General features: G+C 41.2%; 1 protein-coding gene across 4 annotated transcripts in view; it reads right to left on the minus strand.

Moving 5' to 3' along the window:
• Positions 1 to 18374, minus strand: part of pcdh1a (protocadherin 1a) — a 79923-nt gene that overhangs the window by 37687 nt on the left and 23862 nt on the right. The window contains exon 4 of one of the 4 annotated variants that reach the window (XR_014537822.1): positions 8718 to 8757. The exons of 2 other annotated variants lie outside the window; for them this stretch is intronic. Coding sequence is in view for 1 of the 2 variants with exons in the window: in XM_083568383.1 (XP_083424509.1) it covers positions 8680 to 8757 (78 nt within the window). In the remaining variant the exon portion in view is untranslated. Of the gene's footprint in view, positions 1 to 8666; positions 8758 to 18374 lie in introns of all 4 variants that reach the window. One more of the 4 variants, XM_083568383.1, reaches the window with a different exon arrangement.

The raw sequence follows: 18374 nt of genomic DNA on the forward strand, positions 1-18374 counted from the left end.
TCAACCTCTCGGAGGTATAATCATGCCGTAAGTGCGAGGTCTGGCTATTTCCTCATCCTGACACCTCTGAGCTGGAACCCTTGGCTCCAAACAACCGAGCGTCTCTATAGCTTCCGTAAAAGGTCGAAAGACATTTCATCTCAGACAATTTCCATTACAAAACTTTGTCATTTTGGCACCCTGTTCTTCTGCATTGACAGCTTTTTTATTTCCTGTTTTCATTCCCATTTCCGTTTTGTACACTTCAGGATTTAGGGTGGTAATTGGGCTTAGTAACAGCTTGAGTGTCCTTAACAACACGAGTGAAACGCAAGTGGCGGCAAGGATTTTAAGCAGAGCATATCAAAATAAAACGGACATTAAATACTGAGGAACAGGGAGCAAATTTAGATCAGGCAAATTGGTGGATGTGCTAAAACCCGTATCAGGACCAGCGACTGCTGTAGATGCACAAGAGTAAAGATTTATGAGGTCGTATCAAAAAGTTATTTTGCTATTCTACCCACGTGCGTTACCACGTCTGCAAATTCATCAGTTTAGAACAAAGAGCAAATGTTAAAATTCTGCGTAAAAACTGGGCAAATTTAAATCGTTTGACATGCAGGAGCTAACTCTGGCGTACGGTGGGGGGGAAGGTGAGATTATGTGGATTTATCTCGGACGATCTTTATGCACAAGTTGGCGAATGATTTCGACATTTTCGGGGGTTGAGCTCTAGGGTCTTCCTGATCTTATGACGACTTTTGGCGATGTTCTTTGGCTCTTGAAGCGTGCGTGCCCACACTGACCCTTTGTGGAAAACATTGGACATACGGCGATGCTGCAACGGTTTGTTCGAGGTGTTTTGAGTGGCACGCACGGTTCAAGAGCGGAAGAACATTGTTGGAAGACGACGTGAGATCAGGAAGACCTCAACCCTCAACCGCTTAAAATGTCAAAACCATTCAGCAACTTGTGCATGATGATCGTCAGAGAACAATCTGCATGATCTCACTTCTGCACCCGCCTTTCGAACAGATTTGGCTCCTGCGGACTTCGCCCTCTTACTGAAGATGAAAAGCCGGCTCAAAGCTTGCCGAGATTCAGCAAGAATCGTAGAAGGTACTTGATACACTTCGAAAAGAGCACGTAATCCAGAAATGGCAGGAACACTGGAGGTGCTGTATTGCTGTGCAAGGGGACTATTTTGAAGGTGATGGCGTGTAAACGTAGATCGACAAAAGTACTTTCTTGTAAACAGAGCAAGTCTCAAAACTTTTTGGTACCACCTCGTATCACTTACAGTCTAGAGAGCAAATTTAAGACTGAAAGTTTTTTTAAAACTCAAATTGAAGGATTTGTTACTTTGAATCAGGTCACAGCACCACCAAGCTGTCACTACTGAACCCCTAAACAAAACCCTTAATGCTCCACTGCTCCGTTATATAAAATGCTATCACTGTAAGTCGTCAGCCTCATGAGCATCTGCGAATACTATAAATGTAAACGCTATTGATTGCATATTAATTTTAAGTTTCTTCTCTATTGTCTTTACGTATATGATTAGCTAGGTGCTAGTTGTTTCTGCGTCTTTCTCAGGCCGTTTTTATATCGCTCTGCATATCTGCTAAGTAGCCGAATCTAATGATAAATATTTGAATGTAGCTGCGCAGACATCCAGCTCGCATGCATAAATATGGCGCTAATTGACACGCTAGGCTAAAGAGTTTTAGTAGCTTTCGACAATTAAAATAAACCTATCAGCAGTAAATGTCTTCATGTAGCACTAAATGCCAGCGGTTCTGTAATACAATAACATTATTATGCAGCGCTGGTAACTGCACATGCGGGAGTCAATTTGCTGTTTTCTGATTCACCACTCAATCATTGTTAAATAAAATATAATTAAGAGCAATAGAGTAACTGCATTAATATTTTAATACAAATGCTATGATATTAAGGTTATGCCATGAAAAACAGTTCCATAGGCAATAAGCTTCGATACCAACATGGAAACATTGCACTATTAATTAGTAAGAAAAAGTAAATATATTGTCTTCTATCTTTAAAAAAAAAACATAATAGGGGGATGGAAAGCGCTGTCTTAAGTGCGAGACAGACCTTCTGGTGAAGCCTGGTAATCAGAAAGCATTGATCCGACATTTCCAATTAACTAACTTGAGGAGGGTTTTTTTTGATTACGCATTCATGTGTGGGAGAGAGTGTTTGTCTCTGCTTACTGTGGTGTGATAATGGCTTAAGAGTCAAGATAGATACCCGCTATCTCCCGGAGTTCTTATTCAGCCTCCGGCTGCTCTTGCTGGTTCTTTATTGCGCTTACCTGGCTCGCCTTTTGATTTAGTTTCGAAATGAATCACACGAAAATCGGGCTTCTCAAATGTACTCACTCACTCGCTCGGTGAGATGATGCAATTATCCATCCTCTGCTCTGTGGTCTTGCAAAAGCTCTGTTCTGAGCTAAGTGTTTTTGACACCCGTAAGCATTCTTTCGAAACTCACATGGCTGCAAATCTCATCACAGGAGAACTGAAGTGTGCAGGATTTTTTTTTTTTTACTGGCACCTCAGCACTTAGGCTGCTGATTAAAGACACCGATTGGCTTAAGTGATCTTCTCGGTGCTTTCTAAAAACCTTGATTAGAGCCAAGGCGGATTGAAGCATGAGCCTGGAAACCTGAACATGCAAATAAATCCAGTGCAAAGTCCTCATCAGTTCTTCCAGCGCCGCGCCTGGACGCCATTTTTTTTGGACGAGGACGACTTTGTCCATGGATTCGAAGTCGAGAATTCTGAAGGCACCGGACATCAGATATCAAAGCACCGGTGGTTATTTCATCCTTGTTATTTCTGCTGTTTCTGAGTGACAGGCTGTAGAGATCCTGCTTGTAGGTCAGTGGGCTAATCGGAGCCTCGAGGTGGTTCTTCATTGAATGACCTCAATAACATGACTGCAGGATATCCAGACCTGCTGACACCAAGACGGGAACTCTGAGATAGGCATTAGTCCCATACTAATGCACATCATCCCTGTGAATCTAGGACTGACTGGGTCGGAGGCACACTATAGGAGCGCAGAGGCTGAGCTAACATATCACCGCTGCGGTTACAATGCTCCGGGGACCTTATTAGTGTACACATCATGTCAAATACAGAGTGCCTGGTGCACCTGCCTTTTTGTTTTGTTTTTTGTCATGTATGTAAGCAGAAGACTGAAATCTGTTATCCCAACACACCCATGCTGAGGGGAGCTCTCTGGCCTGGATTTAAAAAAAGAGCACGATGCGAGGGATTAACCCACCGTGCACCAACAATGTAGAGCATGCCGTCTGGAATAACGGCAGCCAAAACATAAAGAACCACACACTCCAGGTTATAAAGTTAGGAACATAATCAGTGAGGGGAAAGCATTTTTGTATTAAAACTGGCGCATATTCGTCCATTTCTAGTTCTAAATAATGTTATTATGACCGGTGAAGTGAATAACACCGATCATGTCTTCATCATGGCAACTGTGTGCGATATATTAGGCAGCAAGTGAACATTTTGTCCTCAAAGTTGACATGTTCGAAGCAAGAAAAATGGACGAACGTAAAGATTTGATAAGAGCAAAATTGTGAAGTCTAGACGACTGGGTCAGAGCATCTCCAAAACTGCAGCTCTTGTGGGATGTTCCCGGTCTGCAGCGGTCAGTTTCCTCTTTCTGATGAGTGTTAACTAAGCACCGCCATCACCCAATCAACGATTACACCCATTCTTACAGCACAAAGTCTCCACCTTACAAATCCAAATGAGTAGCGGACTCAACTGTCACCTCTGCGGGTTACAGAATATTAGCACCTTCTGACCAATCGCAAATCAAAAAGATTGCATTAACCTTACACTGTACGCCAACGTTTCGGTAGCGTTCCGTCACTGATGAGATTAACAATGTCAACGATGCTGCTGGTCAGGTGACCGCATGGCCCGATAGATTATGTATAATATATGATGTATTATAATGGGGTTGCATTGAAATTCGAAGGTCTCGTTTAATGTACGGCGCGATCGTGGCCGGCCTGGAAACAGCTGCTGCCACTCAAACGTCGTGAATTATTAAAAGTTAGATATATTCCGATGACAGTGATGAAAATGCTTTTAGAAGTGCATAACAATGAGTTAACGGTGATAAATTATACATCCTCGGTGAGTCGCACAGGAAAAGCACAGTCACTCACGAAAAAAAAAAAATGCAAGCGCCGTGAATTTTAAGGCATTATTCCCTGCTTTCATTTGCTTAAAATTAAAAGACTATTATAGCTCATAATAATACCTACTTCAGCACTCAGGTTTAGCTGCGGCTCTCTCGGCACTTCCCGTGAGTATTGCACACCGTTTTTGGTTTATTGCTAGAAACTCGGATTTTGTGGTGCTTCTGTTATTCTCAGCTCAGTTCGATGTTTGGATTCAATTTTACGATATCGAATTGATTTACAAATACTATATATATATATATATATATATATATATATATATATATATATATATATATATATATATATATATATATATAGTGAGGAAAATAAGTATTTGAACACTCTGCTATTTTGCAAGTTCTCCCACTTAGAAATCATGGAGGGGTCTGAAATTGTCATCATATGTGCATGTCCACTGTGAGAGACATAATAAAAATAAAAAAAATCCAGAAATCACAATGTATGATTTTTTAACTATTTATTTGTATGATACAGCTGCAAATAAGTATTTGCACACCTGAGAAAGTCAATGTTAATATTTGGTACAGGAGCCTTTGTTTGCAATTACAGAGGTCAAACGTTTCCTGTAGTTTTTCACCAGGTTTGCACACACTGCAGGAGGGATTTTGGCCCACTCCTCCACACAGATCTTCTCTAGATCAGTCAGGTTTCTGGCCTGTCGCTGAGAAACACAGAGTTTGAGCTCCCTCCAAAGATTCTCTATTGGGTTTAGGTCTGGAGACTGGCTAGGCTACGCCAGAACCTTGATATGCTTCTTACAGAGCCACTCCTTGGTTATCCTGGCTGTGTGCTTCGGGTCATTGTCATGTTGGAAGACCCAGCCTCGACCCATCTTCAATGCTCTAACTGAGGGAAGGAGGTTGTTCCCCAAAATCTCGCAATACATGGCCCCGGTCATCCTCTCCTTAATACAGTGCAGTCGCCCTGTCCCATGTGCAGAAAAACACCCCCAAAGCATGATGCTACCACCCCCATGCTTCACAGTAGGGATGGTGTTCTTGGGATGGTACTCATCATTCTTCTTCCTCCAAACACGTTCAGTGGAATTATGACCCAAAAGTTCTATTTTGGTCTCATCTGACCACATGACTTTCTCCCATGACTCCTCTGGATCATCCAAATGGTCATTGGCAAACTTAAGACGTGCCTGGACATGTGCTGGTTTAAGCAGGGGAACCTTCCGTGCCATGCATGATTTCAAACCATGACGTCTTAGTGTACCAACAGTAACCTTGAAAACGGTGGTCCCAGCTCTTTTCAGGTCATTGACCAGCTCCTCCCGTGTAGTTCTGGGCTGATTTCTCACCTTCCTTAGGATCATTGAGACCCCACGAGGTGAGATCTTGCATGGAGCTCCAGCCCGAGGGAGATTGACAGTCATGTTTAGCTTCTTCCATTTTCTAATGATTGCTCCAACAGTGGACCTTTTTTCTCCAAGCTGCTTGGCAATTTCCCTGTAGCCCTTTCCAGCCTTGTGGAGGTGTACAATTTTGTCTCTAGTGTCTTTGGACAGCTCTTTGGTCTTGGCCATGTTAGTAGTTGGATTCTTACTGATTGTATGGGGTGGACAGGTGTCTTTATGCAGCTAACGACCTCAAACAGGTGCATCTAATTTGGGATAATAAATGTAGTGGAGGTGGACATTTTTAGATTATGTCTCTCACAGTGGACATGCACCTACGATGACAATTTGATGATGGCAGGGTGTTCAAATACTTATTTTCCTCACTGTGTGTATATATATATATATATATATATATATATATATATATATATATATATATATATATATATATATACACACACACACACACACACACACACATATATATATATATATATATATATATATATATATATATATATATATATATATATATATATATATATACACACATAATGATATTATGATTGACATCATAATATAATGAGCAGTGAAGTGAATAACACTGATTATGTCTTCATCATGGCACCTGTTAGTGTGTGGGATAAATTTGGCAGGAAGTGAACATTTTGTCCTCAAACTTGATGTGTTGAAAGCAGAAAAAATGGGCGAGCATGGTCTGCAGTGGTCAGTATCTATCAAAAGTGAGGGTCAGAACTGTTCTGGCAGCAAAAGGGGGATTAACACAATATTAGGCAGGTGATCATAATGATATGCCTGGTCAGTGTATACACAGGGTCACACTGTAAGCAGAAGCTAATCTGTTCATCAAGTGAATACTAATGTGAGACGTGTTAGTGGGTTGGGACGCCCCCTAACATAGCAGCATACACTAGCAGCATACACTAGTGTAATAATGGCATGTCTAAAGTCCTGGGATGAGCACGGGACAGTCTTTTACCACTATAAGCAGCTCCAGGTGAGAGGATCCACTGAAGCATGAGTTTGAGTCCACCAAATGAATATGCAAATGTACACTGATAAGGCTCACTTTCTTCTGCTTTTCTAAGCAGCACTATGCAAGAATGCACACACACACACACACGCACACACGCACACACACACACACACACACACACACACGTCTCATTTGGCATGGTTCACTTTTGATTAAGCCTTGTTCATATCTCTGTGAACAGTGTTAAGTGATAAGGGGAAATAAGACACCAGTTGAGGGATGTGAAATATAGAAGCTTTTAGACAATCGCCTCTTGCATCATAGCAGTTCCTTGTCGCTAGTTTAATACGCTCTAGGCTTCACCTTGTGTACCTTTTGTCACGTAAAGCTTTACTCTAAAAGGTCACACTTTGTAGAGTCATTAAAGGTATACTACAGCTACGTTTACCAGTTGAAAAATCAATATTATGCGTACTACAGATTTAACTCTGATATGTCCACATCGTCAATTTAAATACAGAAAGCGTGAAGTGGTAATGTCTTACACTTGGGATGTAACCGAATACGAATACATCATTCGGACGGAACGGATAATGTGTTTTAAACAGATACAAGTGTAGATACGAGCAGGAGACACACTATATATTTAGTATGGTGTGTAAATTGCTGAAACAAAGTGCAGCAGTGATGTGCGTGGGCTATCTGGAGTGGCGGCTTTATAAACTTTTGCGTCTTGCTGTGTTTTTTTTTTTTTGCGAGCCAGTTTGTGCAGACATTTGGATGGATTTGTTTTGGAGCTCAGTAAGACACTGTTAGGTCAAGCTACTGAAGTGCATCACGAGTAATGCCCTGTTTATATTGTGCTAATGAACATGGCTATGCAGCACGCAACAGTGAACACCTCTGGGTCATGTGACAAGGTGACTCCTATTCATATTTGCAGAGGTAGAAAGAGTAATACAATATTCCACACAAGTGAAACTACTGTTACTTCAATAACATTTTAAGTGCAAGTGGGGGGGTGTACACAGTACAAGGTGGTATCAAAAGGTTCCAAGAATAGTTTTGTAACACGCCAGTGGATGGCAAAATAAGGCTGCACGCACAGTCACAGGGAGCAGCGACCTTCATAAGTCAGTGTGCCAATCATCCTGTATACATCGGGAGATGTGCAACAGGTGTTTTTCTGACCACGTGTGTTACCACGTCTGCTATTCTGACCATGTGTGCATACTGTCACCGAGCTCTCCTCACACGCTAGTTTCTTGCCGGCAACAACATGATCACTGCTTTGGCACCATTGAAGAAATCCGGTGCAAATCACAAAAAGTGCTTGACCCGCTTCGAAAAGAAGACTTCTAAGACATATTCCAGAAATAGCAGGAACGATGGGAGTGCTGTATTGCTGTGTATTGCTTTTTATCGTAGATAAATAAAGTACTTAATGATATCGAGAGAAATCGCAAATGCAGATTCGGACGGCGAGCGTATGCACTGAACAACTTTCGTTTTGATTTCGCTTTCAGCTGGATCCGCAACAGTGGTGCCTGTTTTGTCTGTCTCCAGCTTTCTTTCTTGTTTAGCATATTTGTTCTTTACCAATCAATCGATCAGGTTCTGGACGCGAATGTATTCTCTTGCATTGAATTTATAACGGATTTGATTCAAAATGTAGTTAAGTACAAGATTTCAAACAAAACATACTTAAACGATACATTTCGATTAAACATACTTATCGATTCATATTCAGTTCATATTCAGGATACACTTTTTTTTAGAGAGAGAGTTGAGATGGTTTCCTGAAATACATGATCTTTGCATCTAAAAGGCAATATCTCTATATCTCTTTCTCTATCACGCTCTAGTCTGTCTCTCTCTCACGCTCTCGTCTACAGAAATCTGTCTGGCAGCCACGATGAACATGCCGTGCATTCACTTATACATCACCTGGGCTTGTGAAAGCTTGTGTAATGCCATGGTTGAAAGAGAAACGCGCCGTAACCTGTCAGCTGTAAACTGCTGTAAATCAATAACAGCGCACAGAGGAAGCACTGACTGGATTCGCTACTAACTCCTATGATCTCTCTATGATGTGCTCCAGTACGTTGTATTACTGCTCAAACCTGTCTCTCGTACTGTGCCATACTGGTGCCATGATGTTTCCTGCACACACACCCACAGGAGAAAAGAAAAGATGAGATAAAATGAAAGAAACTCCATTATCACGTATGACAAAGGTTAAACATACATATGCATGACTTTCTTTTTTTTACTACTCATTCATAATGGATATCTGAGCAGGGTCGTCCCTGAGCATGCTTTATTAACGCTTGGACTCACAAAAGAGACGTCGCGTTGAAACCAAATGACCAGGTGGCCCATTTGTCACTTCTCGAAACCAGACATTAATTAGTTCATCAGATGAATAAAAAAACAGGTGTAATTAACGTAGATACACGCCGATTCTGACAATATCCCACGGTTGTTTTTTTTTTTTTTTTTTCATGTTTAACCCTGGGTGGTGTTCTTTTGTTTTCACTGTAAGTATATGCATTACAGGGTTTTAAAAAAGTGTGTGTGGTATTGCTAATACGCTATGATTGCAGAATTGGTTCTTTTGATGTACGTGTGCGATTTCGTTCATTCTTCTTTTGGTTTCGAAATGAAAATCAGACAAATTTTTTTTTTTTTTTTTTTTACCATAAAAGTAAAAAAAAAAACACTGCCTTGTTTTTAGCTGCTTCGCCACAGAACATAAAAAAATATAATATTTATAATAAGTCAAACACGCCCACTGATTGAGTTGCATGGACCTGAAAGTAAGTTGGAATTAAGTTATTGAGGCTATTTTAATAAAATCTTCGACCGCAGCACCTCCTTTAATTATTGTTTAAAATCCAAAATCACATTCGCAAAAAAAGACGACGACACGAGCCTCTCTGATTTAATCCTTTTGACCAATCATTAATTATTTCCCGTTGCAAATAAAGGCGTAAAAGAGTTATCGAGTGTGCCGGAACATCCCCGCATGCATTAGCAAAAATTTCCTGCAAATCCATGAAGTCTCTAAATGTGCTTTGACAATTTGAGACCCAATTATTATGCCAACTTGATATTAGCATTGACACGGTACTATCTGGAGGCTGAAGAAGTGTTATCTTCAATTACCTGATCATTTTTTGGAGGGAGCGGATAATCCGTGAAATAGACCGTTTGGTTATAAAGAGAGAGACACGAGGGCTATCTGTATTTTTTATTTATTTATTTATTTATTTTTTACCTCGCCTTGCTTCCACAGTTGGGGACATTTCATTAGCTTAAAGCAGAAGCAACAGAAGAAGCAGCAGCAGCGGCGGCTCCTGAAGCCTTGATAAAATGACACTTAGTTTGAAAGGCTTCCTGGGAGAATAACGCTGGCCTTGGTTTTTACTTCAGTAAGGAACCGATGTGATGTACTATTAAGAAGTGGCAAAGAAGCTTTTTTCCCCCAGAACAAATGGAGGGGATGTTATCTCCAGGGCCACAAAAAGCCGCACTTGGCGCAAAAAAGAACAGAGCACACAAACCTGTCATATGGCCCACACGCTGGTCTCTCTCTAGAAATAGACGTAAAAGCAGGTCATTATCTTTAACCCCATCTATCAGGGCGAAGGCAGCGTCTTCCATCAAAGGTCCACAGATGTCGCTCCTCTTCGAGTGAACGTGCCCACTAACGCTCCTCTAAACTGCAGATTAATGAGGCCTGCCTTGCATGTGCTCCGCACTCGCTTTCAATAACAGGAACGGGTTTGGGAAAGCTGCACCGAACAACGGCAAGCAATTTAGCTGAACTATGCTTGCTTGCTTTCGCCATAAATCTCCACAGTCGTTTGGCGTGCCACTGTATCTCCGATTCAATGGGAAGGGAAGAGACACTAGCGAATCTTTGCCGCGGCTCTTTAGGATCTCCTCGGCTGACTCATCATGTTTTCACACGTGTGCCTGTAGGAGCTCACGTTTACGTTCGCACACATTCCACACCTTACATATTAACAGCTAATGTGTCTAATGTGGTACGTTTCCGTGCTCGAGCGCGTTGTAGTTTGTTTGCATCGAATCTTTACAGATTTTTGGACATCTATCAAAACAACCTTGGGAAAAGTGATATCATCTATGTTGACTTAAAAAAAAATAAAAAATAAATAATCTATTGAAATTAATTTGCTTGCAGCTAAAGATAGAAAGCATCGATTGAATAAACATTGCTTCAGCCCCACACCTCCTCTTTCCTCCGTCTATATCAGGAGTCAAAATGCATTGTTTAACTAACAACCTAAAGGAAAATAACGTTTGCGACCCGATAAAGCAGAGTTCGCCACTAAATCTAGCTCTGGATTTAATATGCAGGAGTCTGATGGAGGAGATAAGGGGGATGAAAGGCGCTGGCATTTGCAGGTGGGACAGATAATAAAGGAGCTCTCGAGGAGAGCCGAGGCCGGCAGCGTCGCCCGGCTGCTCTGCTCGAGAAAACGGTGTCCTGGTGAATGCCTCCATTTCCCTGCTGGCATTTCGGTGGCATTTTGATATGAGCATCGGAAGGATCCCAGGGGAGAGAGGGGAAAAGAAATCCATTAGATATGTAGAAAAAAAGGCCGTCCTTTTTTTTTTTTTTGGTTTCATGCTGCCAACCTAGATGTTTGAGATGAACAAAAACACGTAGTGTCGCAAAAAAATATTGGATCGATAGTGCTCCATTTTGAGTCCGTTGCAAACTCATTTGTCACCTGTCTCTTGGTGGTGTGAGAATAAAAAAAATAAAAATACATAAATGTAGCAATGCTGTTGCAGTCTTGCCCTTTTTGTCTGCTAGGTAGCGACCTTTTTGTTTTTTTTCTGCAGAAATATAATGTTTGTGTGCACTTTCAGTTACATAATGGAGATTGAGGCAACGCCGTGTGAGCAGGCGAGAATGCGTTCCGATCCTGAATAATTCAGGAAGGCTGCCGCCGCTCTCCTTCACCCGAGAAACCTCCCAGCGCTGATTCATGAATGGAGGGGAGTGCAGTGGCCACGGTATCACAGGCGTGCACTGTTAGCAGCTCCGGAAATCACTCGCCTCCGCTATGCAATCTCTTCCCTTCACTTTGGCTCATTCAGTCAGCTCAGGGTGTGCGAGCTGGCTCGCCTTTGCTATTCTCTCTCTCTCTCTCTCTCTCTCTCTCTCTCTCTCTCTCTCTCTCTCTCTCTCTCTCTCTCCTTTTTCTCCATTATTTCCATACTCTTTCTTCTACCTCTTTCTGACTCACCAAATCCAGCATGGCTGTCCGACGCTGCAAATTGTTTCATGTAAAAGGTGCATACAAACAAATCCATCCGTTAATCATTTGAATGAAATCTGCTGCTCAGGTAAATGCAGTTAGTTAGAGTTCAATGCTAACTTGTTTAGGCTCTGTTCACTCCTTATCACTAGATAATATAATAGATATTCCACCATAATATGTGGTGCGTTATTTCAATTTTAGATAACGATCAGGCATAACATTATGACCACCTTCCTAATATTGTGTTGGTCCCCCTTCTGCTGCCAAAACAGTCCTTAACAGCTTCAACAACAATTCTTCAGCAATTTGAATTTCTACAGGAGCTCATTGGATCGGACCACACGTGGCAGCCTTCGCTCCCCACTGGCATCAGTGAGCCTCGGCCGCCCATGACCCTGTCGCTGGTTCAACACTGTCCCGTCTTTGGATCACTTTTGATAGATACTGACCACTGCAGACCAGGAACATCCCACAAGAGCTGCAGCTTTGGAGATGCTCTGACCCAGTCGTCTAGACTTCACAATTTGGCCCTCATCAAACTCGCTCAAATCCTTACGCTCGCCCATTTTTCCTGCTTCTAACACATCAACTTTGAGGACAGAATGTTCACTTGCTGCCTAATTTATCCCACACACTAAAAGCTGCCATGATGAAGAGATAATCAGTGTTATTCCCTTCATCTGTCAGTGGTCATGATGTTATGCCTGATCAGAGCATACGCTTTTTAAAATCGGTCATTTATTTAATTAAACATTAATATAATAATAACATATTATAAACATCTTGCAAAACCAATCCAGAGCAAATCTATCAACTAAAACAAAGAAGACAAAAAATTTAATTAAGCTAAAAGTAATGGCACCCTACAAAAGACGGAAGCGGTAATGGCTCTATAATATAATGAGTGATGCTTCTATAATAGTTGGCTGAGTAGAATTACGTAAATATTTAGAGCACACTGCAATTATTCATCGTGTCCATGTTTTCGGAATGTTTTGAGCCTTTCGTAGGCTTAGCTTAATCATATTGTACTTGATAATGTATGTCTGTTTGCCATTTATTAACCTGCATGTGCGAGTACGAGAAAGAAATTCTTGTAAATCAAGCATCAATTAGACAGTTAAATTTGGCCTATGAAAACATTGAATAAAACGATTTTTCATTAACACTGACGAAACAGTACTGTGGAAGTGAGGCTATTTCTGAACTAGGAAAGATGCTGCTCTGTTCTGGAGCTTCTGAAAACACAAAAGCTCTGCTGCTGGGTGAGTGTGAGGGCCAGGAGCATGGTGGTGTTGTGCAAGCCAAAGACTCCTCTGTGCCATCGTGATATCTTCATCTTAACAGCCTCTTGGTGTGAAGAGAGACTGGAATTGTGCTATGTCTCTCGGCCCCCTCTCCACGTCGCTGTCTCGGCTGGAGGATGAGTGTGTCTGTCACTCACTGTTGGCGGAGAGGAAGCTCTTGTCTGACACGCTTCCATTAGTGGAGAGACTGTTCAATTACCTCAGATCACAATGTTTAAACCCTGCCAATTACTGATACATCTTCCTTTTAAATTATGCATACGATGGGCTGAGCTTGTGTGTGCAATGACTCTATCCCTCTCTCCCTTTTGACACTGTGCCTGTCTTCCAGACTGTCTGAATTACAGAAGAGGCTGGAGATCTGAGCCAGTCGTCGCCACTCCTTTGTTAAACCAGAATCCCTTTGCAGCATTCGACTTTAGCACGTCTCCTCTGAAGGCTATGCAATGGCTGCAGGTGCTGGCACCAAGCAGGCGGTCTTCAGACTGGCACCCACTCCATCTCTCTCTCACTTTGCTCGCAGAACACACCTTGTCTCATCCCCTTGTCTCCTAGCAACCCTGGCTGTCTCGATGGCCCAGGAGGCATCCCTGGATCTTGGCTCGGTGCGACTGTATCCCTTTTATTTTAACCCCGTCTCCTTCTGCCAAACGTGTCTGCTATGTGACCCAGTCTCTCCTCATGAGACTGTCAGATGACTTATGAGTTGAGTGTAAAACATGCAATCATAATATTCATACATATGAATCATAATCTCGACCATTTGGCCCATAAGGGGAATTAAATTTTATCCTCATAGCAGCAAATTTGACATCAAAGGCACTATTTTGCATTCCCAAACAAAGATTGATCAAATTACGGTTTCTTTATTTATTATTGTTTATTGTCCGCTGTAAAGTCAAAGTAACTTTGACTAAGTAGCCAAAACTTATTAACTAATGTCAACTATGTGCTTGTTTGATATTAGCAAAGTCAATGATATATTTATAGACTGACTATAAAATGATGAAAACACAACATTCTCCATTTGCCTTGACAGAAACAAGAGGAGACTGTCAATTAGTAAGATTGTGATAATACGTAGATTGCCAATGTGAGATGAAGGAGGTGGGCGGGGCTTTTTACTCTGCAACGGTTAGTTTTTGCAGATTCATTGTGGCTCGTTGACAATTTTTTTTTTGGCTGGGGGAACAGAAGATTGCTCTTTCGAACACAAAATGTGTAAAAGCAAACAAATCACTTTACTATCAAATTAACCTGCATTTCTGCATGGCACGGCACAGCTGTTATGTCGGATAATGCATAAACCCAAAGTATGCTCTAAGTTATTAACTACTAAACAGAAATATATATAGAAAGGCGCGGAGAAATAATATCCATCAGGTTATCTGATTGTTAGTTCTCTGTTTCTCTCATCTCTCACTATACTTCCATCAGTGATCTGGCCACTTTAAAAAATAATACAACACATTTATTGCTATGTTGCATCCTCAAACAATTCTCTTAGGCAGAAAGAAAAAAGCACCACTGTAAGACAAGCATTATTACCAGTGAATTCAAGGAAAATTAATTGAATCATTCTCAAGTCAGCGAGAACCCCCCCCCCCCACACACACACACACACACACACACACACACACACACACACAAACACACACACACACACCAACCCCCCCATAGGTAATTGTTTGTGAGTCAGTGGCCATGGCAGAAAGTGCGACCGTGGAGAGATGACTGCCTACACACACTCATGCAGATCTAAACAAAGCCTACAGCCAGCCATGCAGGCCCACCCTGGGCCATAATGTATAATACAAATGCACAATGAGCGCTAATCAAATTCGCATAGGCTTCATCAAATCCAGCATGGCCCCTCGAGTTAAACGGCACACCGAGTTGAGCGCCTGCCGAATGCAGATCAAATGCGTATCCCTTATCAAACTGAAACCAGGCTAGACTTATTCTCTAGGCATTCTCTAATGGCACACAAAGCCATGACTAAGAATGCAGGCTTTATTAGATCTGCGGATCTATGATCAAGGATTCTGCCTTTGAAAAGTGCGACTGAGCCGAGATCAAAAGCGAAAAACTTCCTCCAAATCTATAGCGGAAAAATTTAAGACACTGACTTCCAAACCACAGGCAGTCCTGATGACACATAAGGCAATGGCATGACACTGTGCTATTGCAACTTCATGACATAAACATCTTAAATATAAAAAAGGGTTTACATTTACAGTAGGTGGATGTATGGATGGATCAAAGGATAGTGAAAAAAAAGACTGAACCAAAATTAAAAATAAAAAACGATTCTTACAGTCAAAAATCAACCAAAATAACTAACTACTCTAACTAATTATTAATGAAACAAATACATGGGTGAATATGATTTATGAATAAAATCAAAAAACAAACATGAATAAACAAACATGAATAAACAAACATGAATAAACAAATGGATGGATGGATGGATGGATGGATGGATGGAAGGATGGATGGATGGATGGATGGATGGATGGATGACAAGTGGGTTTAACCCAAAAAGCAAATGTTAAATCTTGAACCTATCCAGTGAAAAAATAAATAAGCACATATAAATAAATATAATTCATACCAATATCTTTTGAGTGAATAAATGAACTACATTGACTCGCATACCACAGACAGTCCTGATGAAACAAAACCAGCACGGCTTTATTTAATTAAAAGCCTAAAAGCGATGCCTTTTCATTAAATTATCTGTGTTTTTGCATAGAAACTATGAACACAGTTCAAAGAACATCTTCACAGAGCTTTTAATACACGATGCAAAGAGATCAGAGACACGTGGCATAAAACCATTACAGAACAGTTTCTCGGTTCATCAGTTAACCATCCACTGAATCTGTGCTAAGAGATTAAAGTTGGTGGAGGTTTTGTCCGAGGGGCGTATAAAGCAAACGATGGCTGAAGGCCATAGCGACAGCACAGACAGAATCTACACTGGAGAGATTGAAATTCAGCCCAGTCAGTCTGTCTGGAAACACATCGATATGAGCCGGGGCAAATATTTCCATGCTTTGTTGTGCAAGTAAAACTAAAAACAGCAGTCAATAGCAATAGCAATTTTTTTTTGCTTTTTATTACTTTGCATTTTGTCCAGGGGGCCCTTCTTCGGAACAAGGCGAGCTTAAGTCCGGAAGCTTGAATTAGTTCCATGCACTGCGTTTGGCTTTGAGGCTCCAAATCATAGCTGATTTTAGCCTGAGTGGTTTAAGAGCCAGGCCATATCAAGCTGTGCTGTGTGGGTAGTGCCTATATGGGGCACTGTAGCCCTCACATGGGTCTCCTTGCTGCCATGGCAACTCGCAACGCAGAGCCGGCTGATTTAATCCCCAGCTGTGCTGCTATGGCAATCGTAGAATAGGGGACAAGAGCGGTTTATCAATTCAGAGCCCATCTGAGCTTCTATGCCAATGACAAGAAATCAGGATGGGCTCAGTGTACGCCCCTGAGGAATCCCAGCTGTGCTGTTATAGCACAAAATACAGCCTGGGAGCCATGCAGATGTGCCCAGTCCCTTAGCAGCGATGCCCGGACACAAGACACACAGATCATACATTCTTTATGTGTTCTTAATGCTAGTTTTCCCTGAAGTAGAGCAAAAAAAGCAAGACAGCTAAAGATCCTGACAATGCATCCTGAAGCAGGCCTTTAAAAACAGAACACCAGTGACGGCTTCATCGTAATTAACTTTATCAGACGTCAATGCAGGTCGCTCGGTACTGCACGTCTCTCACAAGTGAATACAGCATACAGTGCTTGGGAAATCTCCAGTGAGTTTTTTGCCTGGTTCATATAATACTTGTCAAATTATAGTTGGCAATTTATATGGATGCTAATCAGTAGCAATATTTCCCTGGGCAAAAGGCTTCAATTTCTGTAAATCATTTCGGTTATAACATGAGAAGCAAGAAAAAAGAACAACAGGGGTAATAATACTAGTAATAAAACTAATAGGAATAATAAGAAAATACTTCTTTCCACTACAGCATACAAAGGCATCCTATATTACTGTATGCTTCCAAATTTGTGGTATGAGACTTGCATGGGTGTGATGGTTAGTTGTTTGCAACCTTTTGGCCATATCTTGTAAATTTTCAAGCTTCCGTTCATTTAAACAAATAAAAGAGACCAAATTTACCTTCATGTGTTCACTATACACGCTTATAACAAACTTATATGTAACCGTACCTTTGCTTGTCTTTGGAGAAACCTACAGTAAGTGAGTAAGGTTTAATGCAGCATGCATTTCTAGGGACGATATATCCACACTAATGCATGACGTTATCACCGTAACAACATACCTTTTTATTGTACTGATGGCCATCATTGGTTAATAGGGAAATTAACACAGCTTGTGTAAAATAACATGCTGGTTAATGCATTTTTGTTTTTATTTTGGTGGTATACGAAAATCATGCTTGCTCTCTTCTGCCTGAAATTTTACCGGAAATAAGACTCTCGCTCTGTTCCACAACCCAACAATTATGTGTTGTTTCACCACCCAGTTTTACCCTTCACACTTGACTTGGTGTACAACGTATTATTTGCAAGTTTCCAAAAATGTTATTAGGCACCGGACGACACAACACCCACGTCCACGCCTTCGTCTGTGAGAACCTATTATCGCTGTGTGTAACTGATTCAAATCATAATGTGAGAGTGCAACGCATGCACGTTAAACCTATTTCCCAGGGTTTTCTATTTTTATTTTATTTTTTGGAAGCTTGAACTCTATGAAAGCATCTCCAAAAATCTGTAGTAAATGAAGTATTAAGTATTTATGTCTGGTTCCTCCCAAGGTTTCTTTCTCTTAAGGGTGAAAAAATTGAAAAACAAAAAAGTGCAGTTTCCTACTATTTTTTCCTCAGGGTTTTGTTTTTTAAAAGCACACAAAATGCTATGAACTATTTTGTACATTTTTCCAAAATATTTCAAAACAAGGGCTCGTTGGACTTTCATGCACACAGCCCCACACTGGGAATTCGTTCATAAGAAATAAGCAGTCTACATCCACAGGCTCTCTGATTACACTTCGGATTACATTAAGGTATTACTGATTGCTTTCTGTCTTCCCCAAGGAAAACAATCGATATTATTCTCGATTCGCTGTGATGTAAGAAGCAATTCA

The sequence above is a fragment of the Silurus aristotelis genome, assembly GCF_946808225.1.
Source record: "Silurus aristotelis genome assembly, chromosome: 18".
NCBI lineage: Eukaryota > Metazoa > Chordata > Actinopteri > Siluriformes > Siluridae > Silurus > Silurus aristotelis.